Source organism: Melanerpes formicivorus, unplaced genomic scaffold, assembly GCF_026170545.1.
Source record: "Melanerpes formicivorus ecotype bairdi unplaced genomic scaffold, bMelFor1.0.p_v2 SCAF_13, whole genome shotgun sequence".
Lineage (NCBI taxonomy): Eukaryota > Metazoa > Chordata > Aves > Piciformes > Picidae > Melanerpes > Melanerpes formicivorus.
In genome coordinates this window covers 12,981,582-13,009,405 of record NW_027142365.1, presented here as the reverse complement: position 1 = coordinate 13,009,405, position 27,824 = coordinate 12,981,582, and the positions used below count along the sequence as shown (strand labels likewise).

At 39.0% G+C, this 27,824-nt stretch overlaps 1 protein-coding gene across 10 annotated transcripts in view; it reads left to right on the top strand.

Annotated features, from left to right (window-relative positions):
• EPC1 (enhancer of polycomb homolog 1) overlaps positions 1 to 27,824 on the top strand; it is a 64,607-nt gene that overhangs the window by 23,329 nt on the left and 13,454 nt on the right. For all 10 annotated transcript variants that reach the window (XM_068146234.1, XM_068146229.1, XM_068146227.1 and 7 more), the window contains 9 exons: positions 18,289 to 18,448; positions 20,142 to 20,287; positions 20,373 to 20,579; positions 20,696 to 20,844; positions 22,214 to 22,370; positions 23,292 to 23,468; positions 23,571 to 23,660; positions 23,747 to 23,895; positions 25,263 to 25,615. In XM_068146234.1, the coding sequence (XP_068002335.1) occupies positions 18,349 to 18,448; positions 20,142 to 20,287; positions 20,373 to 20,579; positions 20,696 to 20,844; positions 22,214 to 22,370; positions 23,292 to 23,468; positions 23,571 to 23,660; positions 23,747 to 23,895; positions 25,263 to 25,615 (1,528 nt within the window). In that variant the 5' untranslated portion in view covers positions 18,289 to 18,348. The remainder of the gene's footprint in view (positions 1 to 18,288; positions 18,449 to 20,141; positions 20,288 to 20,372; positions 20,580 to 20,695; positions 20,845 to 22,213; positions 22,371 to 23,291; positions 23,469 to 23,570; positions 23,661 to 23,746; positions 23,896 to 25,262; positions 25,616 to 27,824) is intronic.

The window sequence follows — 27,824 nt, the reverse complement described above, 5'->3', positions numbered from 1 at the left end:
TGAAGGCACGCATGCCATGCTCTAATACTGAAAACACTCCAGGTCTCAGAAAACAGAAGAGTTGTTGATCATCAGGCTTCTCCAGGAACTCTAAATACTGTTTTGAAATCATGCAGGATATGATTTAGCAAACTCACTTTGGAAGAACTTCAAATCGGGACATTTGTTTTCTAGATGGAGGATGATCCTCTAAAATTTTGATTATAGACATCCATAATCAATATAAATGATAAATAAGGCAATTTAACGTGTCCTAAGAAGCTGTTCCAGAAAAGCTAAATGTAAACCGGTCTTATGGAATGCATTTGAGAGATGCATACTGAAATTCTTTTTAACCTTTTCTTGATTTCCCAGTTACTGCACAAAGAGAAGGCATGCAGACAGCAGTGGCTCTAGGTATAGCAGGCTTAACTACAGTGAGACCAGTTTTTTAATCTTCAGACTAGGCAAAAAAGATTAGTGTTGGTATTCTTTTGTTTACAACAAGGATGGTTAACTATTGGAAGAGATTTTAAATCTCCTATTATTTACCTTAGGACTTGATGGGGAAAACCACAAAGAAACTTTGTTAGCAGTATTGTTAATATCACAAGGAGGAGACCAGCTGGCAGTGTTTTGGAGTGAGAGGAGCTGATGTCAAGGTAAACTGGCTGGTATGAAACGACTTTATCTCCTGGGAATGTTTTACAGCCAGTCCTAAGGAGGAGCCCCATAAGGTTATCTTCCTGACTGTTCAGATTTGATCTGTTGTGTAATGGAGCTCAGCAGAGGATTTGGTATTAATTGTGTACAATAAAAAATGATTAACATTAGTAATGGGAAGGGGCAGTAATTCAGTAACTTTGTTTGATGTTCAGGCTGATGTGACACATTTTTTGTCTCTTTTATTTTAATAGCTAACACCCCGGATTTTATTCCAGTAAAATTTAAGTTGTTCATGGGAACCTGTCTAATATTAGTTTCAGGTAGGAAAAAGTGCAATGTGGCAAGCTGATAAATCTGCTAATGTTTTGAGTAGGCCACTTTGCTTCTCACTGTCTCAATAGTTGTGTTGTATTCCTCAGAAATGTACAGGGTATTCAGTGTGAGTTTTTGAACACTTACAAGTTAATGTGTTACTTTTTCAAGTATTTTATTCTTAAAGAATTTTTGTCTTTGTGTGGGAATCTGCTCTGCTAGGACAGAATTAATTTCTTAGATATATGTAATAAGTTACTTGTTATTTTTTCACTTCATTTGCAGTTTCTCTGTGTCAGGGGTAAAACTAGCTTTAATATCAAGGCAGGCATCAAATGAGCAATGTATCAGAATAAAATGTTGGCTGCTGCTTTTCTGTTCACATCCTCTTCCTGTTTAATGAGCCTTTATACTCTGCCCTCCCTTCTACCAGCATATGTGGTGTTCTGTGTGTTCAGGTGCATGCATGTTCACCACTGTTTTGGGAGAATCTTTCTGGTTAAACAAATGGGTGAAGGTGAATTGCATGAATTCAGGATGGAATAAAAGTTTGAAAACTTCCTGGTCTGTCAGTCTCTTCAAGCACAGGTAGTTTGAGTAAGGAAGGAAACTATGCTCTTAAGGTTTAAGTACCACTCTTTGAGATTTGTTTCCTTTATGTTTAATTCAGGAGTTAAGAAATTCATGCTTTTTGAGTTGGAAGGTTTTGAGAGAGTGTTGTTGTGAAAGGACTGCTTTCCAACATCTGCTTATATGCATACCTTTATACCAACTTCATGACTTCAAGGTTACTTCTTAGCTGTAAATAGAAACCAGAGATGTAGCCTGCCTGGAAGGCTTAATATGCTTTTATTTGAAGAGAGAGTTTAGTAGCAAAGGCTGCCCTACATGTAGATTTCATGCTGCTGTCCCTGTTATAAATTGCAGGGCTAGAGCAGAACTGACAGAATAGACTATTCAAGTTGTAGGAGACCTACGGTGACCATGTAGTCCAGCTGTGTGACCCACTCAGGGCTGACAAAGCATGTTATTAAGGGCATTGTCAGGGTTAGGGCATTGACTACTTCTCTAAGAAGCCTGTTGTGGTGTTCAACAACTCAGAGAGATGTGAATCTGCATATTCTTCACTGATCAGATATCCAACTCAAAGAATAGCTGCTAGGAAGAAGTTAGCATGAAAAGTTGAATTCTGCTGCTAGATTTTCCTTTTCAAAACTCGAGGACTTTGTGTAAGGGGTTTGTGTTAGGGAAGTGTAGGACTTATTCTGGAAAGGGAAGAAGGCTGCAAGTTCTTTGCTAAACTTTGCTGATCTATAATGACTCACCAAAATGCCTTTCTCAGCAGAGGTATGGAAACACTGATATAACTTGATTTGTTTATTCCTGTCTGTCATTATCATTCCCTGTGTTAGTCTGTCCACATAGTATGTGACATGTTTTCTTCCAGGTGTTTTCCTGAGATATAGTTGTTTGAAGTGTCCCATTCTCTCCTGTATTTAAATTATCTAGTTTTGTTCTTCTGAGTTTTGTTAGAAGTAGAGTCACTCTTTTCAGAGCAGTTGAGGCAACATCTCAGAAGCAGCATTGCTAAGGGTAGCCTGCTAGATCAAAGCTAGACCGAGGTAGCCTTGAGAATGGAAGGCCCTGGGGAGACCTACTAGTGTCCTTGCAGTACCTGAAGAAGGCGTACAAGAAGGCAGTAGAGTGACTGTTTACAAAGGCCTAGATGGAATGATAGGATGAGGGGCAGTGGTTTGAAATGACAGAAGAGTAGACCTAGATGGGATGTTAGGAGCAAGTTCTTTACAGTGAGGGTGATGAAACACTGCAGCAGGTTGCCCAGGGAGGTAGTTGAGGCCTCATCCCTGAAGCTATTCAAGGTCAGGTTTGACAAAACACACTGATCTAGTGGAGTATTTGCCTGCTGAGGGCAGGGGATGTTGGTCTAATGAGTTTTGATTGCCCTTCCAACCCACAACATTCTATGATAACATTGTATTTCTGTTTTCCCCAGTGCTTTTGTTTTTTGCTTAATAAATGCAGCTTTTAACTATGGGAAATCTACACTCCCCACCTCCATTCCTGTGTTATTATTTCAGCAGGCTGTGTCCTGTGTGCCTTTTTGATACTTACTATTTCCCACTACCTCAAGTGCAAGACAAATAATTGTGAATCTAGTGACAGAAAATACCAACTAACTTCAGGAAGATTTTATAGTATTGTAATCTGATTTACAGTATTCAGAATTCATTGACCTAGATACAGCTCAGAAAAGAGCTGAATTTAAAATAGATTGGGGGTTTGTTGGAAAGTTCAGGAGTGAGGCTGCAGGTAAAATCCAGCCCTGCAGAAGTTTTGTATTTCATGTAGTTACTGGAATCCTTTAAGTGGGTTAGGTTGGTTCTACAAAACTGTTGAATCCGTCTCATGCTTATGGATGAGGTTATGCACTCTTCTATTTAACAGTTCTCTTCTGTGTTCTTTGCCAAACGTGATGAACTTGTTTGCTTTTCTCTAGCTGTTTATGTTGTTAGAAGAAAGTTATGACTAATACTAGTGCACTGGCTTTGCTTTGAGGAAGATGCTGTGCCCCTGAAGTAGGCCAAGTACTGTATGAGACTACTCAAATGTTAAAAATAAAGGTAGCTTAATATTCACAGTCCAGCTTGGGCAACAAATGTATCATTGAGTTAGAACTTCAACACACTTCATCTTCAAGGCAGTAGTCAAGACTCTGTTTTCTTTATGTTTATATGAGTGGAAAGAATTTACGCTATCAAAACTCAAGTCAACGGAAAGTTTGTTCAGTGTGGAAAACGTTGTGTGAGGACTTAGTGAAACGTGCATGTTTACAAAGTAGCTCTGCCTAAAATCGTCTCTCCCAGAGCTGCAGAGTGAGAGTGATTTACAGAATGTTGCATGTTTGTTCTCTCAGAATTCCTTTGGAGGAGAGGTGTTTTCTTTGAGGTTTCTTGAAGTTGTTTAGAAACGTGTTCAATAGTAGGCAAGTACTGGAATTGAAGTTGATGTATCTTGTTCTGGAAGAGAAAGTGGTGAGTTTTGATGATTGTCAGGGGTTTATGGGAGGAAAATGTTGCAGTTAATGTGTTAATTCTTCTGGCTGGCCTAGTACCTTGAGGTGGTGATAGATATTAAATGTTGTCTCCAGAAGCTTTAGCTTGCTTTCAAATAGTTGGGAGTGTGGACTACAGAATGTCACAGAAATAAAGACAGAACCTTAGCATTAATACAATTTGGAGAAGCTGGTGAGGGAAGAGAAGCTCTGAACTGCCACTGCTAAGTTTGTTACTGAGAAAAGTATAGGGCAAACTATCTTCTAGCTGCTATTTTGTGAATGTTAAGGTTGTGGGTGTGTTGCATGACTAGTCCAGGCAGAAGATAGTTAGTTCCATTGTCATGTGGCAGGATAGTAAGAAGGCCCGAAGCCATCTAGAAGTGATAGCAGAAACATTAAACAGTGTAATTGAAAATGAAAGAAGCAATATATCTGACATCTTATATTGGCGTCTATAAAATTGTGATTTCCAGTGTTAGTCTTCTCATGAATATCATTGTGCTGTCTTTCAGCATTGCAAGTTTGAACCACTTACTTGATCTGTACTCAAGAGAACTCTGCATAAGAAGCACTTTTTTAGTTACTAGAGCAAAGGGAAATGTGGTAAAAAATTAGCTGGAGAGATTCAGTTGTTGGAGAGTTTTATACTGTGGTCAGGAGTATATGTACAACTTCTAATTCTGTGTTTATACTGGATATTTGTCTTGGTTTTGTGGTTCATTCCCACTGTTAACAGGGAGAGTGAGTGTGGATGTGTACATTAGACTGCACTGTCATTTCTTTGGATTGTCTGAGAGGTAAATGTTAGCTGAGAGGTGTACTCTGGGCTGTTTCAGTACTTTGCTGTTTTGCACTTGTGAAGTATGAATTCACATTACCTGAGAATGTTAGACAGTATTTGTTGCTGAAGATTTTAAGGAACTCAGGCTACCACTTTGGCAGATGGCACTGTCTGCAGAGGTGTAATTGAAAACTGAGGTCATAAACCATCTTTTGGCACCAGTGTCATTTCCAGGAATGGAGAGAACATCTTTTTATTTTGGCTTACATTTAATGAACTGACTCTGCTTGGTCAAACCTTTGCCAAAATACTGAAATATGTGGAGGAAGTAGGAATGCACTGTCTTCTGGATAGCTAATGGTGTTTTATAGAGTAGTTCTGTTCCTTTCTAACAGTGATTGGGAAAGGAATAAAAGCTCCTTCAGGAAAAAATCCATACAATGCCATGTATTTGAGAACCTCAGGTAGTCACAGAACAAGGGTGCTGTCAGAAATGCCCAAAGATGCAAAATAAAAACATTTGGGTGTCTTCTAATTCTTGAGACCTTGTATAAAAGTTTGTCTTGAGGACTTTCCATATTTTGGTGACACTATTTGGTGTTAAGCGCAGCAGCCTTCCCCCACAACACGGGCTTAAACAGCGACGGGTCCTAAGTACCAGAGAGCCGCCTTTGAGATAGCAGACTGTGGCAAGTACTTGAATGTCATCTCTATTAAAATTTCTTGTAACAACACAAGTTTTTACTGAATGTGCATTATAATGTTGGCTTTTTTAATTTCTTTTTTGTTTGCAGCACATGGAAAAAGATGGAGGAGTGTGTAGAGTGTAGTGTGAAGCTGAGACCGTAATTAATGATAGAAAAGCATAACATTAGGCAGCTCTACGTTTTATTCTTCTAAGAATGCGTTGTCATTGATGTTTTTCAAGAAATGGTGTGCTGATCTTTCACAAATACAGTTGTTAATGGCAATACAGCTCAAGTACTCCTTGCGTGGAAGGGACATGATGAATTTTTCATGCAAAGTACAAAATCTCGCTTGCAGCCTTTGGTTGGTTACAGGGCTGTAGGTGGTGAGAGGGAGAGGCAGGATGTCTGGAATAATAGGATATTTTCAGAAGTCCTATAAACGAGTTTCTCTGCAGATAGGTAGGCAGTATTCTTGGACTCTGTGTTAGGGGAGGGCACAGAGCAGTCTCTGAAATGTCAATTACACTTCAATATATTAATATGCCTGTTATACAGTCCCATAAAGTCATGGATATTCATACCACTCTAATCTTATTCCTGAGTAGCCAGGAATTGCTCCTTTGAAGTCGTTAACGCTCTGCAGCTGTGCATGTAGAGAAGCAAGCAGCTCTGTATTGTGACCATCATGACAGGGTTAAACCTTTCTGCCTATGAGAAGTCGGGGAAATAAACATGTATCTGTTCCTTCAGGGATCAGGTGCATTTAAGTTACGTTGTGGGTAGAGAGGTTTTTAGGAATGCAGTAGGCACAGAGTGGAGGCTGAAGGAATGATAGAAATTGAAGGTGTTTTGTAGTGTTGTGAGTTCAGTGTTTTGTTTGTTGTTGTTGTTTTAATAAATAAACTGATTTGAATGCTGGGTAAGTGAACTAATTGATGCTGTCTCCATGTAAATGACATTCGGTAGTCATGGTTTGTCCCAGTCAGACACTTAACTCTCACTGTGTGCAGAGAGAATAACAATGGCAGTTACTCACAGAGCCTACAAGCATTATGGAAATGCTTGTCCTTGTAGTAAACTTTTCCAGTTCACCTCTGTTCTTAATCCTTTTCTTCCCCTCTCCATATGGCTTTGTTGTCTTTCACCTATCTTAGTTCAGTGTTTATACCAGCCTTAAAAAGAAGTTTGATCATAATTGCACCTAAAAGGTCATGGATTTGAAATGCTAGTCTGTTTTTAAAGACACTTGAAATAAATGTGGGAATTACAAGACACCAAGAATAGCTGACCTATAAAGAATAATGATTTGGTGCCTGACTCGTGTTATAGTGTATGTAGCACTTTGTCATTCGGAACATTTCTACTGAGCAGGAAACTAAAGTTGATAGTTTGAGACTTTCGGCCTCATATAGGTCATTCTAGTTAGCATCTTTGTGTGTTCAAATGTAGCAGTGTTAGTTTTAAGCCAAGAACAGTGTCTAAATATCTGGGCTTGCCAACTGAAGACTGGTGTTTGTAGCAGGAACTACAAAGATAAGCTGATCACAGTAGTGTAATAGTTGGAAATTCTATTTTAAGTTATTCACTATTGCACCTGTCACTGTCACTGCTGACGAAGCACGTTTCTGCATTTGCAGCATCAGACCTGGAATTCTGATCTGTGGTGTGAATACAGGAGCTAAGACAGTTCAGTTGAAAAGCTTTGATAGGCTTTACTTGTATTTTCATGAACATATTTTGCTAAACTCATTGCTGTAGTTATTGCTAAGTAGATTATTATTACTGTGATGATGTTTTTTTTATTTCCTAGGGGCTTTAAGAAGTATAACTCCTGAGTATGTCTCTTCTAAATTTCATACTTTAGAGGGGTTACTTTCAGTTTTCTTAGGGTGCTTGAGCTTGCTTGGGAACATTGCTGTCTTGGTACATGAAAAAAAGACACTTAGTAAAGAGTTACAAACTGCAGTGATTTTGTTTGGGGTGTGTATGTTTTTGTTGTTGGTTTGGGGGGTTGGTTTGTTTTTCATTCTTATAACAAAAGTTGCAATTTGGAGAAACATGAGCTGGGAAGTTTGATACCATTGACGATATGATAGCTATTTAAGTGCAAAGTTAGGCACGCTCCTTGCAAGGCTGTGCATTATTTGTGCAGCTCACATTTCTGGTCATCCCTATATGGTGGTTTATTTCCATAGTGTATTATAAAATACTTAATGCAGATGTTGTGAAATCTACAAAAATATACTAGTTTAACAGATGGGCTTTTAATCCTTAATAAGATTTATCATCTGCTTTTTTTACAGTCCTTTGTAAAAGTGTTTTTGTTAACTTGCTTATTTTTGATGTCAGAAATAAGCTTGGTAGTTTCAGGTGATACTGATTTGTTGTGTATGAGCTTTTTATATGAAATGTGTTTTTTTTTAAAGGTGTTTAGATTGTTACAGCAAACTTAGACATGAGCTGCTCAGCCTTAGTTTGTGAATGAGCAGACATACAGGTGTTGATGTTTGGTTTTCATGGAAATGGTTTTGATGTTTTGCTGCCTCCACATAACTTGAATACTGACTAATAATATCCATCAAGTTCTATTGCTATTTAAATGAGAATTAATGCTTGAAATAATGAAACTATACTATACCAAAGACATAGTTACACCTGACAGGAATGGTGTACATGAAACAATCTCATGGGAAGGTACAGTTGTAGTCTTGTGTGTTACAGATCCTGTGTAAACCATATGGTTCATTCACTAGTCTGCCATTTTTTACACTTTTTTTGGTTCATTTACCTTTGTGTGTGTGTTGCATATCTCTCAACCTCTTTATTAACATTAGAATTGCATAGCTTATGCAGGACTAAAAAGGTTCACAGAAGAAAAAGTACGTAACTCAAATGTAGCTTGCATTCCCAGGTTCTGATATCCTGTGGCTCAGGGAGAGAGCAGTTGTGGCAAGGTGGCTGTGTTTTTTAGGCCGTTGTTACTGTCCTTTGTAGGGATGTCCATGGGCTCCTTTTTCAGATGGTCTTAGGAAAAGTGGCACTCTAATAAAATCCATGCTTGTCTTACAGTTAGTTTCCAAAAATGCTTCTCTTGTGTTTTGAAGAGCTTGGTTACTGGTAAAGCCTAGCATCTAGGTTAGCCCAGGCAACCAGTTTGGATGTTTATGTAAATCCCTGGCTAGCTGCACAATTTGGTGTTTAGAGAGCTGACTTTTGAGTTCCAGGTAATATTCAGTCTTGTAGTCTCACTGCAGGTTCTGGGAGGGAAAAACAGTAGCTCTAGATACTGTTTTTGAGATGGTTTTAATGTTTTGTAACAAAAGAAAACAAATCCTGTTCTTGATCAGGGTTGTTTTTTCTTCAAAATCTTTGAGCATTTGTAGATCTGGGAAGCTGTGAACTCTGCAGCTTGTGCAGTCTGACCCGTGGAAAGGAATGTTTTTGTCTTCAGCAGCCAGATAAAGAGGAGACGGATACAGTCCTCAGACTGTACATTATGGCTTTGTTCCTTTGCCTTGTGTTTTTCTCTTCCACGCTTGTCTTGATCCTGTATGGCTGCTGAGTTGATTAATAGATCCAGACTGAGATAAACCTTAAAGGCAAAGGGGTTGGTTTAATGACGATCGCTTGAAAATCTGGTCTGAGGAGCAACTGCTATGGAAGGAGTGGTAGGTTTGGAATTTTTCCATAGTTGAAGTTTAGTATAAAATGTTACCCAGTTGACTTTTTAGAAGTTTTATCTATCCACGTGTAGATTTAGAACTTCAGCTCTAACTTTACCCTGTGCTGTGTAAGGTATTTTGCTATGACACATAAGGAGTAACCGAAGCACCCTGTCTGTGTTGGCACACACAGCCCTGAGTGCATCTGCATACTAGTATTGTCCTGAAGAACAGTGAAACAGAGGAGAAACTTGTTTGCCATGAAGTTGGGCTATCCTGTTACTTATTTCTCAAAACTGGGCTTGGTTTTTTTTATTTGTACTCAGTACTGTTCACACTAGTATCAAGTTTCTGTAGCTAACAAAACTGCTGGAATCCGAATGCCAAGCTTATGCCAACCAAAATGGTTTGTGTTGTTTTTTTTTTCCCCAGTAGTGCTGATGTACTGTAATCTTTAAGCAAGCAGCAAGACATTGCCACATCTGTCTTAACTTGGAAGCTTGATGCTATTTTTACTATGAGTCGATTAAGTTCCACTTTCATTTTCCCCATACAAGGGGAACACAATGTTGCTATAAAGATTTATTCAGGCTCTCCTATATAGCTGAAGCCTCTGATAAGGAAAGGCTAAATTCTGAGGGCTGTTCTCATTCTGTTCTAGACTGTATCCTGATGTAGACTGTATCCTGAAATCTGTGTTGTTATGATCTGAATCAAATCTTCATTTTGTGTTGCAGTCTGGTTTCTTTGTTTAAGTCATGCCCTGGACTAAAGTAATATGTTAAAAACATACTGAAGTGTTTGTCAAATCCCCTAGCTAAAGGATTTTAGTTATTAAACTACATTCTGTTTAATGTAGATTGAGTCCATGAATACAGAAACAAGATTTTTCCAAGAAGAGGGCAGACTTCTTGGACACTCACAGAAGTATCCAGTTTGAACATGGGGAGAGCAGATGCTCATGGTGGTGTGGGTGACCTCATTCCTGACTAGTGTTCTGCTAAAAGGAGTAATAATTAGCAGGGTTTCTTGATAGTATGTTAATTACAAAACCACATATCTTTAAAAGTAAATTAGATCACATTTTCTGTGAGCAATTGCTGTTGAATCCTATGCTGCTATTTTAAGTTGGCATTTGTAGCAGAGATCTAATTATTATAGTAATTACAGTGGAATCCTTCTTAATTGACTACTCATGAGATTGACATCAATTGATTAACTGAAGTGATCTCCATAGCTTTCTCTCCATAATTGGAATATGAATGGACAGTTTTAGCCTCTGCCATAATAACAAAAACAACCAGTTTGCTGCATAGAAGTGATTGAGTGATACTGAGTGATATTGGTAGTCTCAGAAAGGAAGATCCATAGCCATATGGTTTGGGTGAATACTCAGTCAACTTCAACTGATGTGAGAATGTGTTTACCTTGTGTCCATATATACCCGTAGTTATGAGAGAACGATGTCTTACAATTGCTTGGGGGCCAGACTGAGAGGAGGAAGTGATCTACTATCCTCCTCAGGACCTATCAGAGGGAGAGCAAGGAAAGATACAATGATGCCTTGCTGACCTGTCACTTCTGTCATGTTTTGGTTGGGTGTGCTTGTTGTGACCAAATGGAAACTGTTGCTAACACATAGGATATACTTGAAGTCAAGAGACTAGAACAGTCATGTATGCTTACCAACATAATTGTTGTCTTACCATTATCAAAGGCCAGATCTACTGGTATTAAGGAGCTGGGCTTTGTGGTCTAAGAGTGAAGGATCAGTGTCTGTGAAGGACTGGTCCTGTGCCAATATAACTGTTGAAGATTTGCAAGACAGGATCCCATTGCCCTCTTCAGTATGACTTCAGTCAGATTTGGAGCTCTGTGAATCAGAGAATCACTTAGGTTAGAAAAGACCTTTAAGGTAGAGTCCAACCATTAACCTAGGACTGCTAATTCACCACTAAACCCTGTCCCTAAGTGCCACATTTACATGTCTTGAAAGTACCTCCAGAGAAGATGACTCAACCACTTCTCTGGACAGCCTGTTCTAGTGCTTAACAACTATTTCAGTGAAGAAGGTTTTCCTGATACCCAGCCTAAACCTTCCCTGCCTTGTGTGAGGCCATTCTTGTCCTGTTGCTCATCACTTGGCAGAAGAGTCCAACCAACATCCCACAATAACTTTCCTCCAGATAGTTAGAGTGAGTCACAGGGTCTTCCCTGAGCCTTCTTTTTTCACAGACTAAACTACTCCATTTCCTTCAGCTGCTCCTCATGAGGCTTGTGCTCTAGACCTCTCACCAGCTTCAATGTTCTTTTCTGGACACACTCCAGCACTTCAAGTGACCTTCTTGTGGTGAGGGGCCCAAAAATGAAGATGGTGTTCAAGGTGCAGCCTTGCTACTGCTGAATATAGGGGGACCATCACTTCCCTAGTCCTGCTGGTCACATTGTGGATACAAGTCAGGATGCTGTTGACTGCCTTGGCCACCTGGGCACACTGCTGTCTTATGTTCTGCTAGCTGTCAACCCACACCCCCAGGTTCTTTCCTGCTAGGCAGCTTTCCAGACACTCTTCTCCAAGTTTGTAATGTTGCTTAAGGTTGTTTTCACCCAACTGCAAGTCTTGTGACCTTGGCACTTAGCCTTGTTGAACCTTATATTATTCACCTTGGCACATCAATCCAGCCTTTCCAGGTCCCTTTGTAGGACCTTCCTGCCTTCAAGTAGATCAACACTCCCTCCCAACTTAGTGTTGTCTGCAGACTTTACTGAGGGTGCACTTGATTCCTTTATCCGGATCATTGGTAAAGATACTAAAGAGAACTGGCCCAAATACAGAGCCCTGGGGAAGGCAGCTTGTCACTGGCCACAAACTGCATTTCAGTGCATTCACCACAGCTCTCTGAGCCTGACCATCCAGCCAATTTTTTTTTACCCAGCAAAGAGTACTAAGCCATGAGCTCCAGGAGAATGTTGAGAACGGTCAGAGACTGAATGAATTTCAGGTAGACAACATCCACAGCCTTTGGTGACAAACTTGTCAGAACGTCTTTGCTGTTTTGCATGTTTTAGCATCTGACCACAGATGAGATCCCTGTGTATGGTCTTGGTGTGCAGCTGGATCTCCTAGCAGCATTGCTGTGTTGTCCTTTGGTATCTTTCCACCAGTAAGCATTGCTGATGTGAGATAACCTGGATGTAGGAGCCACATTATCCCTGACGATTTAGCAGTCAAAAATCCTTACTGTATAGCCTGGTATCAAGTTGCTTTTGTGTCAGTTCATCACCTCTAGATGACATAATTTACATCTGAAAGTCCCCTTTCTCCCCTCCCAGTTCCTAATGGTTTCTGATTTTAAAGTAATTAGTTTAAGATGAGGGCAGTTTTGTTGGATTCTTCTTGTGTTTAGGCTTTTTTTCTAAGACTTTTGTATCACAAGTTGCTAGAAGGTAAATGTGTGTAAACAAGTCAGATCTGTGACTCGGTTGACTTTATATGTCCTCAAGTCTGTCTTCACTGTGATCTTCTAGGCTAGCTGTGGTTAGCCTAATGCTTCTTTACAACTGCCTTTTGAAACTGATATCCTTTTTAGTTATACTTTAAATGTTGGTGTGAGCTGGTAACTTTGGAAACCATTTTTATCAGGCAAGGGGTGGGTATGAGAGGATGCTTCCTAGTCATAGTGATGTAAATCAGCAGGTCCATGAAGATGAGTAGGTGAGCAGTGGTTTGATGTGATTCCTGGTAATGACGGAAGCAACTGTAGTGTGGTTGTGTATTTCAGAGGTAAAGATGCGATTGTGACGTGCACAGCCTTGCACTCATTCCCAGGTCCTTTTAGAAGTACCAATATTTAAAAAACCCTCTTGTATGGCTTTCTTCACCGCCCCATCTTTTGTTTCCCTCAATTAAGAGAGCACTCACTGGGTTAGGGTAGACCTTCAGAAATTGGAGGCTTTCTGCTCTACACGCTGGCCTTGAGAGTTGGCTGTTTCGGTCATTTTCCATAGCAAACATGCCTTAAGTGGTTATTTCTTTTAAGAGCTCCGAAGTAATTTGGAGAAACATACAGTCAAATTATGGAACAGAAGATGGCTTCTTTCATTCTTAAGCAGATGCACTCATTGCTACTGCAGAGACATTTTTGCAAATTGACTTTGTAAAATCATAACAGGCATTCTGTCCCTCTTGGCTTGTTCAGCTGTTAATGACAGGTTTATGTCACTTAGTCTTTTAATGCCTTGTGTTGTGGCTATTTTACTTTGAATATAATCTCCAAGGTGTACTGCAGAGTATTTTGTCAGACATCTTTGTTCTCTCAGTGCCAGGGGTTTTTTTGAGGAACTGTAAATAACTTGAAATCCGGCAGTCATGTTGCCAAAAATTTATACCAAGTATTAGCAACATGAGAGCAAGCAGTATTTACCTTCCTTCACAGCTGCTGTGCTTCTGCTTGCAAGCAAGACTGCCTACTTGTGTAGTCAAGTTGAACCACAATTACTGTATCCTTTCTTTTGTGTTCTCATTAGTGTAATTCAGCTTTTTCTAATGTAATACACACCAAGTATCCAAGTACTAAACTTCTTTTCATGTCCTTGCATGATGATTTGACAGGTCTTGTTGCTTCCCCCAAAAGAGAACTGAGCCAGAGTTCCAGTTCTTCTAGCTGCCATGAAAGCTGCTCTGTTGCTCTTCTTCCTAGTGCCTTTGCTAGTGCCTTTGTTGCTGCCTTGCTTTAGATTTATCCTTTCACTCTTGAATGTTTTGGGTCATACATGGCAATATTGATACAATAAGAGTGGATACAAGGGGCCAGCTTGGTACCTTTATAATATAAAGGAACGCTACAGGATAAAGAATCGTGTTGAATTGGGTACATCATGCCTTGCTACATTCTGGGTGGTTAGGAGGGTTGATATTTAGGTTGGCTTTTCCTGCAGTGTCTAATTAGAGGAAAACTTCCAAAGGAGGGAAGTGGTCTTTGAGCTTTTGTTTGTTTAAACAACTACATTGGAATTTCAACTGTCCAAATAGTTTTCTGGACAGGAATAAAGTGGGAGGAATAAGGTGTGTTTTCATGTTACTGGCTGTGCTTTGCAAATAGTAATGAGGCTGTTTTTCTGAGACACCTTCTGTCTCTGAGCTGAGTGCTCCTGCTGTGTCCCTTTGACTCAGGGATTGTCCGACCATGTGATGAGCCAGTGTAGGCTGCTAACCTGATGGAAAATTAACTGAGGAGGGAGAAGAGCAAGCAGATTTTTAGATTTTTAATGATCTCTGAATATATTTTAAGCACAAATTTGGATGGTTATTAGTCCAAGGTAGAAAGACATGTGAAGAGCAGCACCATTGTTTTGAAAGTACTGAGTCAAATTAGCCTCACAGCACAGCAAAGTTTTTCTGTATATAAGCCTAACGAATAGGTTGAAAATAGCATAACGTGGAAAGCAGTTTCAGTGAGATTAAACTACCTTCAGTAAGTACATGTTGTGAAACAGTGTGTATGAAAGATCTGGGAGAAGCAACTTGAGAGAGGGAAGAAGTTGCAAAGACTCCTATGTTTTTTAGGTAGTTGGGGTTGAAGTTTTGTAAGACAACTGCAGCTATTCTAATGTGGCTTTGGGTGGAAATCGATAATCAGGAACAAATAATAAGTATTAATCATTCACATAAGTGAGAGATTTACCTGAAAAGAGGAAGAAGGTGTGTGCAGAGGAGAATATGCATTAAATACTTGAAGTAAGAGGAAAGCTTCTTAATTGTATTTGATACTGAGATGTTTATCTGCTATAGACTTTCATGATTTCCCCCCCTTACCCTCCCCCTCTTGCTGTTCATTATGAAAATATGTTTTTTTTTAATTTAGTGGTGCAGCTAAACCAGTTTAATGGCTAGCTGCTCCCAAAGGGAATCATCTTTCCCTCTGTCTCTCCTTCCCCAGTGTCTCTCCTCTCACCTGCCCCAGCAGTTCAGGGAGCTAATTTGTCAGCAGACTAATTGTTTCTAATTGTTTTCAGGAAGAATATCAGGAGAGAGATGGCTTGCTGTGGATTTGGTTCCCCAAGCTGTCATCATTGGTTCAGTCTGGCATAAGGCAGTGGTAATAAGGAGAATGACAGCAAGGGACACAAGACTGCACCTTGTAGTGATAGTTAACTGTTAGGTGAGTTCCCTTCTAATATGACAAATGACAGCCTTTGAGCATGACTAATCCATCTAAAATTCATGCTAGGAAGTTAAAGAAACAGTCTTAAATATAATTTCCTATCTGTTTTGAGATCATCTGAGGGGCAAATGCTGTTCCAGAGGAGACAGGTAAAAGACGCAGGAATCATGGTTCTTAAAACACAACATTAAACCCACAAAAAAATCCCAAGCCAAACACCCCATAACAGTGTTTTGTAAAGGTGGGAGCAAGAGGGTTACAAACAACCTATGTTAACAACAATTCCTGGAGGAATATGGATAATATAAATTGTCTCCAGTAATGACCTGGAAGATACTGATCTCTTTGTGAACTGCTTACAGGAGATTTAAGAAAGGTTAATGCAGTCTTTTTTCTGTGGCAGTTGTATCTTGACTTTTAGAAAAGTCTTTTAATACTGCTCCAGAAACTATTGTATAGTTGAAATCTGATTGGGAAAATACCTGGAAATGAATGAACAAAGTGAAAGAGTTTGTTGGATTTCTGAAGAGGTATCTTTAAATGCCTCTTGGTGTTTGCAGGAGTGACTTGGGACTACAGCCTCTGCACATTAAATCACAATAATATGCAGGCAGCCAGCCTATTTCATTAGGATTAGGAATTCAAAATCATTCTGACAGGCTGAGGAAACTGCTGTATTTTTATCTGGAAAGCCATTAATTCAGATGAATGAGGTGTTGCATTTGGGTGGGAATAATCAGCTGTGCAGTGCCAGTGGAGAATGAAGGATAGAAACTGTAAGGTGTAGTAGATTAGTGCAGCTATTAGTTCAGATATTGAATGTGCTCTAATGTTCAGAATGAGTGCTTCCAGAATTACCAATCACACCTGCTTATATCTATTACTAGGGGAGAGAGGTGTGCTGAGCCACCCGCTGAGATTTTGGAGTGGAGGGCAAAGTCACTGTTGCTGATTCTTGTTCAGATAAAGTGAGAACTTGGTGCAGGGGTGTGGAAAGCGTAGATGGCATTGTCTGAGCATTTTGTTTTATCTATTGGAGTATCGTGTGATGAATTCAAAGAGCTATAAACAGCAGAGTAATTTACCTTTTTCAGTGGAGGAACTCCAGATGCTTTCATAATCTTGGGTCTACCAACATGCTTTGCTCAGGCAAAACTGTGATTTGTGCCATCTCTTTCAAGAACGTTGTTAAGATGTCTTTAAATTCTGAAATGTTAGTACCAATAGCCTACACTAATGCTAATTTGCAGTGCCCATTTCTGTATTCTATATGAGTGTCTAACCCCCTTGTCGCTGAAACAAAGCTTTTTTTGCTGTGCATTAAAGCCACATCTTGGGGTAAATGCACCAGGAATCCTTAATATGCTTATAAAAACAGCAAGCATTTACTTTTGTTCAGAATCCGTTGACTGTTACTGTGTATTTGACACAGAATCCTCCTCTGGTGTGTGGAAATAAAGCTTAATTCCTGTGTTCCGTAACAGCTGTAGCTGTTGGGACAGAGTTTTGAGAACTGTTTCTGTTTACACATGTTTGTCTGGCAGTGGTGTATCAGTAAAAGCTACTGAAGAAATTTGTTTTGTACTATACAAGAAAGAAATTCCCTGCCACACCTTCTAGATGACACGTGTGTCTGCGCTTAACTGCTAGACAATCAGAATCAGTCCAGCAAGTTTTTACTTGGGGCTGTACTAAGCCTTGTTCTCAATATTAATTATTTCTCGTGAAGAAACCTTTTAACCGAGGAGATGTGAAACAAATTTCTGCACCTTGTTTGAAGGTAAAGATAGGGTAAAATCCTGTGAGTCTTTGCAACAGTTATCCTTTCGAACAAGTTTTATGTTTCTAAAGTTCAGACAGATGATGGTAATTACCTTTGTTGTACTGAAGGAGTAAACTTAAGTCATGCAGGCAAAGATGTGGTATGAACACTGGTACAGTTTTACTTCACATTAAAGCCAGTTATCATCCCTGCTACCCTTTCACTCCAATTCCTGTTCCAAGTGTTTCAGTGATCTCATTTGTAGTGTCTCACCAATCGCTTCACTGCCACAACTGATGCACCATTGGTTTACTGAGCATCTAGGAAGGAACAGTGTAGAGACTTCAGAAATCGGCTTCGGTGTTAAGGAAGACACTGCACCGTATTGTCAGTAACCCATTTAATATAGGCACTCTCCCTGTGTGGATTTTTGTTGGTAGCTATATGAACTCTGCTGATACTGCTTGACAGCACCATGGGAAGAACAGCATGCATTTGAATAGTAGCATTCAGTAGAGAAAATTACTAGAATTCATAATGTTAGAAACCTGCTAGTTGGATTGTAGTAACGGATACAAATGTAATTTAAGTTTGAAGAACAGTTGCAGATTCTCACCCTTATGGTTTATAATTTAATAATAAATTTAATTGACAGATTAGGAGGGGGGGAAATGAGGATTGCAGAAAACATTGCAATAAGCAAGAATATCTTTAGGAATCATTCTGTCTGGGTAAAAAATAGTTGCTTCTCTTTTCAGCAGGAGATGATGGCAAGCTTCCTTTCTGGTCTTCTGGCATCACTGGCAATAAATGGCTGTAGCAAATACAGAATAATACCCGAATGAATATCTGTATGCAGCCATTTGCTATAATTTTTCTGTTTAATCCATTTTAAGTGTCTCTCCAGAAACGTGTGAAGATGGATTTATCTGGCTTGGTGTGCCAAGAACACGCAACTTAACTTGCTAAGTTTAGTAACCAGTGTTTTGTGCTCTTGTGTGAGAGGGAGAGCTCCACCTACTGGAACAACCTTATGGTTCATGGAGTGCATTTTGAGGGGGTGATACTGGTTTCATGAGTCTGGTCTCAGGGATTTGGAATGAGAACATTTGCAGAGAAATAGACTTCTTCACCTTTAAAGTCAGAGCTCTGAAAGTATTTTCTCTGATTTTTCCTCTTGACATTTTGTGTTTGTAGGAACATCATCTCCAGCGAGCTATCTCAGCACAACAAGTATATGGAGAGAAGAGGGATAACATGGTTATACCGGTCCCAGAAGCAGAAAGTAATATTGCATACTATGAATCTATATATCCTGGAGAATTTAAAATGCCAAAGCAGCTGATTCACATACAGCGTAAGTAAAGCAGCTCATTCATTGCAGTCTACATTGAGAGCTTCATTTTGCTGATAATCTAAGACAGTAATGTCTATTGAGTACTCATCAAGACTGACTCCTGAGAATTGGTTTTTTCCCATGTGTAAAGGAATGCATTCTTCTTGATCAAATCCTAATTATATCTCTTCAGTAAGAAGTAGATAGATGCCCTTCTTGAATCTCAGTCTGTATGTTCATACTTTACTCTTAGCAATCTCAGGGGCCTGTGGCTGCCCTCTGTTAAGCAGTTGCTGCAGCTTGCAGGGAAACATAGGTTCATTAGCAAAGACGGGCACAAATCTACTTGAAGTTAAGAAACGGAATGCCTGTCCCCTGAAGCTTAACCAAGGTAAAATGACAGAATGGATTTGGAAGCCAATAAGAAATGACAGTAGAAGGAGCATTTGAGTGTGCCTGGATGAAAGTATTCCACATCCAAAAGATGCAGAATACTGTGTTTTGAGGTGATGGATGGCTTGAGATTGCGTTGGGGTTTTGGTTGTGTTAGAAGATAGCAGCAATTTTGTATGGGTATGACCCTTGATGTGAGCACCACATCATTTCAGATATTTTTATGATGTTTTCAAAGGTTATAATCTGTTGCAGATTTCTGTTGGATGGCGTAGTTAGAATTAAAAAAAGTAGCATCTGTGCTATGTAAATGGATGATCTCTTGCCTAATTAATTTCAGTTAAATGTTAAACTTCTATATCAGTTTGAGCTTCAGTAATGGTTTAAAGTATTAGTCATAGAATAGTTGGGGTTGGAAGGGACTTCTAAAGGTCATCTAGTTCAGCCCCTTTACGATGAGCAGGCACAGGATCAGGTAGATTAGAGCAAGTTGCTCTGCTTCTAAGCAAATGAAGAGATAAATAGTAAAAGTCTTCCATGCTGATATTGAGGTTACACTTCCTCAGTATTTTTCTCCTTTTCTAGTGGTCCAGCAGCTGAAATGGTGATTTTTCAGCTGGGCTGTGTTCTATATGTTAAAAGCAAGTGACGCTTTTTACATGTGCTCTCAGAAGTGCATTGTGTCTCTAACAACTTGAAGCATGAGGACTAGAGAGATTTTGTTTTGAAGGCAGAATGCTGCATTTTCACAGGATATTGTGAAATATAGAACAGTTGTTGGTGTTCTGCAAAATGTGGCTTGTTGAAGATGCCTTGCTACACGAGTAGACAATGTTGGTCCAGTTTAGTCTGATTCATCTACCCTATAGAAATCATTGAGAATGTGTGTAAGGTCATTGGAATACGGTCTGCATACACTTGTAAAAGTACTTTTAAAGTGCGTTTGGGATAAAGTCTGTAACTATCGCTAATAAAATAATAAACTGCAGAATAGTAGACAATGTTGAAAATTTTGACCAGTCTAAAAATTTCCAGCTGAAAACAGGGTTAAATCCACTAGCTTGACCAGTGATAAGCTTCTGTTGTTTAACAAAAGCATAGTCAAGTAGATAGCAACATTGACTCCTGACTTTTAATGGTGTAATTTAATTTTTTTTCCCCAAGGTAAAACTGGGTATCACTTTGAATGTTGAAGTAATATTATTTCAAACAAACCAGTTTTAGCTTTGTCTGCAAAAGAATGCAGTGTCCCCTCCAGGCACTGCTATTAGAACAAAGCATTTCTGTGGTGAAACTAACTTTACCTTTCCGTATTGTTTAGCTTTTAGTTTGGATGCTGAGCAGCCGGATTATGACTTGGATTCGGAAGATGAGATCTTTGTGAATAAGTTGAAGAAAAGAATGGACATCTCTCCTTTGCAATTTGAGGAGATGATAGACAGACTAGAAAAGGGCAGCGGGCAGCAGGTACAACGGTGCTTTGAATAAAGAATTTGAAATAAGCACTCTATATATTGCTGTGTGAAAGTGACATGCTGGGTTTTACATTTAGCCAGTCAGCCTGCAAGAGGCCAAGCTGTTGCTGAAAGAAGATGATGAATTGATCAGAGAAGTGTATGAGTACTGGATTAAAAAGAGGAAAAACTGTCGAGGTCCCTCTCTTATCCCAGCAGTGAAACAGGAGAAGCGAGATGGTTCCAGCACAAATGACCCTTATGTTGCTTTTAGAAGACGAACAGAAAAGATGCAGACACGAAAAGTAAGTATATCAATGCCTCCCTCTGCTTTATTTCTGTCCTTTCTACCCCTCTTCAAAAAGCAGTTTATATAAAGAAACAGTTCTTCTAAGTAGTATGAACGTGTCTCTGTCTACAGAACAGGAAAAATGATGAAGCATCTTATGAGAAGATGCTTAAGCTGCGTCGCGATCTGAGTCGTGCAGTAACCATCCTGGAGATGATAAAGAGGAGGGAAAAAAGCAAGAGAGAGTTGCTGCATTTAACACTGGAAATCATGGAAAAGAGGTAATGTTTGCTGATAACGTGCTGCAGAGTGCTTTGTAAACTACTTTGTATTCAGGTTCCCACAAATACATTAAATGGTGAGGGCTTTTTAAAATAAGCTTTAGACCCTTTCCAATTTGCAGGTTAGCATGTATTTATATATGGCTATGGAGAGCACATTAAATGTTAGGGAGTTGCTTATTATGGGAAAGTGACCCATCACACTAATCTACATTGTTTTGTTGCATGTGTACCTGTGTTCAGAGGTATGCATACATCGTCAGTCTTGTACAGGCAGAGAAATCATAGTTTCAGATAAATCAATTTGGAGATTTGTGTTAAATGTGTAGATTAACGAAATCCTAGCTAATTTTATGGCCATTACCATTCTTAGGTTTTCTCATTATCCTTGTTCCTGTTTTACAAAGCTTCATCTAATACCCTCTTGAGGAATACAGATAAGCATTTCATGTAGTATAAAATGTTGTTCTGTGAGTCATCTCCAGCTAGTGCTGCTTCTGACATCCTGTTTGTCAGCTGTGCTGAAAACCAAATGCTCTGCTCTTGTCAAGTGTCAGTTTACCAATCAACTGAGAAACACATTTCCAGTGTGGAGTTGTTCTTCAGGTTAATGACCTAGAACCTGAATAGATTTCTCTAGCTTAAACACCTGTGTTAGAAAACAAATGTCAGTATTTTAAAGCTTTATGATTTTTTTTCTTTTTTCGTCTGACTTCTTAGGGAAGACAAATTGAGTATCTCTATCACAGGCTCTTACTTAAAACACTGGCTGTTTTCAATAGAAATAGAAGGGAGAAATGTGTTCTAGTAGCCTTCTCAAGAAAACAGGGTATTGAGTAGAGGAAAGACTAGTGGTCCCTCCAACAGAAAGCTACACTTAGCACATTCCACAGGATGTGAAGTGTAATGTTTTGTGGAACTGCTTGTTAAATGACTTCATAACACAAGAAAGAGAATTGCTGCATAAAGCACTCTGCCTCACTGTTTAAAATCTTTGGGGGGATAAATACGTTTTTTTTAAATGGTACCTGTCTCCAAGTGAGGGGGAAGGGAAACCCTCTCCTGTCCTTTCCTAATAGTTTTTGCTGCTTTTATTACCTTCTGGAGATGTCTTATAGGCTTTATCAGGTTAGCTATCCTTTTATTTATTTGTTGGCATTAGTCATCACAATGAAGATCCCCAGTAAATAAAAGTTCCTTCCCTGGAACAATACTTTCTGTACTTATTGCTGTCATCTTGGACATCCCTTTACCCTAAGTTGCAAGTATTAGAAGTATTAGTCTGTGTTTCTCTGTCGCGCAGTTTTTTACCAGGTGTACATTGTAAATGTTCAAACAAATAGGAAAATAATAAATATTCTGATTTCAGGTATAATTTGGGTGACTACAGTGGAGAGATTGTGTCTGAGGTCATGGCACAGCGGCAGCCGATGAAACCTACCTATGCTATTCCCATCATTCCTGTGACTAACAGCAGTCCTTTTAAACACCAAGATGCTATGGAACTTAAGGAATTTAAAGTTAAAGTGAGTAATGACTGTAACAGAATTACTAGTTCCATGCTGCCGCACATGCAAGGTGCGGCATTTTAAGGTGGGAGGAGGGGAGAAGCTTTTTGAAGCTGAAAATAGGCTGGTAAAGCTGCAGGTGGAATCAAATGCTTTATTCTGTTGGAGCCAGATTGCTAGCTGTCCTCAGGGCAGGAGTGAAGTACGTACAGAGGAACTACAGACAAAAGGACACATGCAAAGAAATTATTCTGGGGAATACAAACATTTTTTTCTAATACTGTCCATGAAGTTAGGATATCCTGAACAAAACTGTATTTATTACCTAGGTGATGGACAAAGGTAGTACTAATGAGGTAGAACCTGTATCTTGTTTTAAATTCAGGTAGTTGTTTTCATCCAAAGGGCTGTTCTTTGTGGGCTTTAAGTGTGATTCTCTGATATTAAGCATGTTTTAAAGGGTAAAATAAGAGTTAGGTTTCTCAGATACTTAGAATTTCAGAAAATCCTTTTAAAATTAAACACACTTCCCCAAACCACGTGAAGTCAAGTATGTCCCAAGTATCTGAGAAGCCTAACTTCTATTTTCTCTTTACAGCATTGGTATTTAATTCCCTAACGTTAATTTGAAGTGTTAGAAACTAAAAATGATTCCTCTTGGAGATCATTGTATATAATTTTAGTCCACTTCTCTGAAGTAGTGCTGCTTTCTTAACCACAGTGTTCTGTCCATCACAGATGGAGAAAACAGTCCTTGATTCCATCTTGTCTGGCAAATGTTTCAGTTACTGGAAAAGAAATAGAGATATTAATTAACTGACTGCCTGATACTGCTGTCAAGATGGTGGAGAGATTTAGTTCACTTTTTAGCTTGCTTAACACTCCTGGTTTAATTTAATTTGCTTGTGTGTAATTTTATACTGCTTTTTTTTCTTACAGCAGGATAAACCTGATGTTATTAGACCCAAAAGAAAGTATGAGAAGAAGCCAAAAGTCTTACCTTCGTCTGCTGCTGCTACTCCTCAACAGACAGGTCCTGCTGCACTGCCGGTCTTTAATGCTAAAGATTTGAATCAGTATGATTTTCCTAGCTCAGATGATGAACCTTTCTCCCAGGTAGGACCTCTAGGGTTCTGTGCTGCTCTTGGGGAAAGAGTTAGAAGTACAACTCACAAGTTTACTGATCTGTTCTCCTGCACCCTGACTCCTCTTTAAAAGGTTTTGTCTGGTTCTTCGGAGGCTGAGGAAGAAAATGATCCTGATGGTCCCTTTGCCTTCCGTAGGAAAGCAGGCTGTCAGTACTATGCTGTAAGTAGAATTTCCTTATCTATCCTAAACTAGAATGTTGCTGTGGGGAAAAAATCTTGTGTTTAATTGTTTAAAATTATTTTAAGCCTCATTTAGACCAACCTGGCAACTGGCCATGGAGTAGCCCTAAGGAGGGAAGAGTAGGAGATGTGCGTTACAGATACTGCTTAACCACCCTCACTGTACCCCAGCGGTGTATTGGGTTTGCACGAAGACGGGTCGGCCGTGGTGGAAGGTAAGTGCTGTGTACTTGTCACTGATTTCAAACACTTAGTAAAATACTCGTAAAGAAAGGAGACAGACAAACAACCCCAAACAAAAAATAGACCCATCAAACCAAACTAAATCCCCACCTCCCCCCAAAATCTAGGAAAACAATTGCTAAGACATCTTTTAAAAACCTCAACACCTAGACAAAACCCAAACTCAAGAAAAGTCAAAACTGGAGACATCAGAGGAGTTGACTTTTTAAATACCTGTATTCAATACAAGTTTTCCTAGCTGATGAATATCCCCACTTTTACATTGCAGTAGGGGAAGGCACTTTCATACTGTTTTCTCAAGTGTTTCTAGACGTTTTTATTGCTGGTACTCTCAAGTTCTGAGGTGAAAATACATGTATGGTTTCAGTTGTGATTGATTGGCTTGTAGGCTTGTATTTAAATGGTTTCTGTAGCTGTGAATTTTGCTGGGTTTGAATACTCCTTGAAGACATTTTACAGAAAATGTTTTCCTGACTTTGGACTATATTTGGTGGCTTACAGTTGTACAGGAGAACTTTAGTAGGAATATTTTAAAGTGACAATAACTGTTAAATCTTAAAATGTCATCAAAATACCAAGGAACTGGTCTAGAAGCAAATGTCCAAAGTATATAAAAAATAAATGATAATTTTTCCTTGTTTAAGTAGTATTTAATTGTTGTATGATGCCTTTAAGGAAATGATGCATTGGTATTAAGTAAAAAATATGGGAGAGTTTGATTTTGCTTTCAGATTAATGATTAGTACCAAGTCAGACTGGCTTATCAGCAAAATCAGAATGGGAGCTGAAGACTCCAGCTTCCAAATGCCCTGGCAAAATCCCAGTAAATGTGTGGCATCCCTGCTGCATTGGGATATTTGCAGGTACATTCAGTGTATACGAAGGAGTAAGGGTTTTGCATGGGAGTTACTTTAGAAGGGCATTTGAATTACTTTTTAGGTATTTAAGCAATTTTATTCTCTTGGTTTGTTTGTTTCTTTTTTTTTCCTGGTGGAACTGTTATCTTCTTGCCTGTTTGGTTGGGGTTTTTTCATTAAAAAGAATAAACCAACCAAGTTACACGTGTTGGTGCAGTGTCTTAATATAGACATGATTATGTTCATCAGGCATTCAAACAGTAAAAGCTAGAATATACATGTGAAGAGAAACTGAAACGTGCCACTTACTATAAAACACAGTCCTTGCATTCTGTATGTTTAGGGAGGAGAGGTTGCTTGTTCCAGAACAGCTTTGTGTAGTTTTTCCTCTCCTTTTGTCACCCCCACATACATGGCAAACAGGTGAATTCTTTGGTGTTTTCTTGCCACTGTGTAACTCTGCCTTGTTTTCTCTTTTCCAGGGTGCTACTAGACAGAGCGCATACGGACTATGATAACACATTTCATCAGCTGGATTTGGAAATGTTTTCCTCATCACAACACTCTTCAATCAGTCAATTTGCCAATACCTCAGAAACAAATACCTCGGACAAATCTTTCTCGAAAGACCTCAGTCAGATACTAGTCAATATCAAATCATGTCGGTGGCGGCACTTTAGGCCTCGGACACCATCGCTGCATGACAGTGACAATGACGAACTCTCCTGTAGGAAATTATACAGGGGTATAAATCGAACAGGCACAGCACAACCCGGGACCCAGACATGCAGTACCTCTATACAAAGTAAAAGTAGCAGTGGTTCAGCACATTTTGGTATGTTTATTTTGACAAACTTCCTTCTAGAAGTTTTAAACTTGGCTCAGATACTCCACAATATGGTTAGGTCGCCTGTGGTCTGCTTTGCTGGTAACAGCCCATGTTCACTCTTACCTCTTCATTTGCTGCAGAGAATGTTTGCTTGTATTTTTTGCCAGCAGCTATTAGGGTTTACACATTTATATAAATCCTGCCTTGGTATGTAATTGTAATTCTAGAAATATGAAGGTTTAAAACCCAATTTTGTAGGGTTTAAGCTGACACTGAAGACTTGTTTTTTTTTTAAATTAAAAATGTGTTGATAGGTTAATAGAAACCATGTATTCTAATTTAATTTTTTTTTCTAGGGCAAGGTGGGGTGATGGGAAATTTTTAGTTAAAATGTTTGCATTTCAGGTCCCAGCATGATAAGAATTCTTACTTGAACTTACATGAAATTAAACGCCATTTCCCATCCCAAAATTACCCAGCTCACCCCTACTGATGCATCTGCTCGTGGCTGGCAAAACTCTTGCTCTAATCACCTCCACATCTTGTCAGCAAGTGGCAGATTGCATCTCATAGAACCTGAATTGCAGAAGTGAGGACCTGACTCTACGGAAATCTCACACGGTGTTAATTGTTCTGATTGGAATATTACTGGATAGCATCTCCCTTTATATTGGGTTCCTCACATTGTAAGATTGGTCTTTATGTAGTTAGAATCTAACTTAAATAACTCTTGAATTCTGATCAGTTGGTACATATAATGTCATCTTTTTATAGAAAGTGAGGCAATGTAGACTCTTTTTTTTACAAAGAAGTAACTTAAAAGTTCACCATTTTGTAAGGAGTCTCCAGAATCATGTGTTCCATGCCATTTTGAATTAATGACTTCAGAAATTAATTAGGAAACCTGGATATGAAGTAGGAGTGGGGTAGGGAGAGATACATCTGCATATCTTATCAACTCCCTGAACTGTGGGATGTTTTGGAGATTTGCTGAAACTAAGAATTTTACCTTGGTATCAGATTACTTTAACCTTCCTCTTTTCCAATATATTTTGTTCCTCCTGCACCAGCTGTTGGGTTTTTCTCTGAAAATTCTTCCTCCTTGCATTTTTTAATCATAGCGACCAGTTTTTGTTCTCCTCACCCCGTCTTCCTGTCTTTCTCTTTTATGACTCTCCTTGCTGAAAATGTGTTAGGGCTAAAATTGATGGTGGTTCTTATTTGTGATCCAAGTGGGGCTTTTGGTGTTTAAATTCTGCTCCTGCAACATAAACCTGTCAGTAAACCAATCTGCTCTTTCAATCAGTACACCAAGTTTAGAGGAGAGCATCTTCTGTCTAGTGCCCAGAGTATAAACTGTGATAAAATGACAGTCAGGTTATTAGTGTGAAAACAAAACTAATGTGTGATGAACAGGTTATATAAATGCACTGTAAAGCAGCAGTGGACGAAAACATTACCTCTGAAATCCACAATTACTTGAAAAATTGCCTGTTTACATTGAGGTTTAAAGCATATGTATAGAAATATGCACACTCCTATAGAACCTTTCCTCCTTAAAAAGATGATTAAAATACTTATCTACTTCCATTCAAGAATTAAACTTAAAATTTCAATTATTAAGATGATGAGTCCTGTACAAGGTTTTCATTGTGTGGTTGTAGTTTGAAACCATTGGGAAAATAATACACAAGTATCTTGTATATTGTGTTAATTTGTGCCTGTAAAGAATTCTATGCAGGTGGTTTATCATCTGTGTAACTATGCTAGTTAGCCTTCCTGGCTTAAAAGTTGAGGAGTTCAGATCATTTTAATTAGGGTTTGATCTAGCAGTGAAATAACCCAAAAATTACAACTATGTCTAAATTCATAAATATGCTTTAAATTAGTTAGCAAGGTCTTTGGGTAGTCACTTGTGATTAATATAACCAGGTAGATTATACTCATATAATTGTCTTTTAATCTTTATTGGGATTCTTGTAGCATTGGAGTTCTATCAGTTTGTGTGTGTGATGTAATGATGGTCTGCTGAGGTGTTTGTAAGGACCATGGGGTCTAGTTCACCTTGGTGCTGTTCTGTTTTCTACTGCTTTGGTTTATCCAGTATCTTAAAGGATGTTTCACAGATCACAGGTTTTTGTATGTCTTCTCTATGAGGTGCGTGTCACTTGGGGCTGAAGATGCTGAGTTGTCTTAGTTTACTACTGTAAAGAAC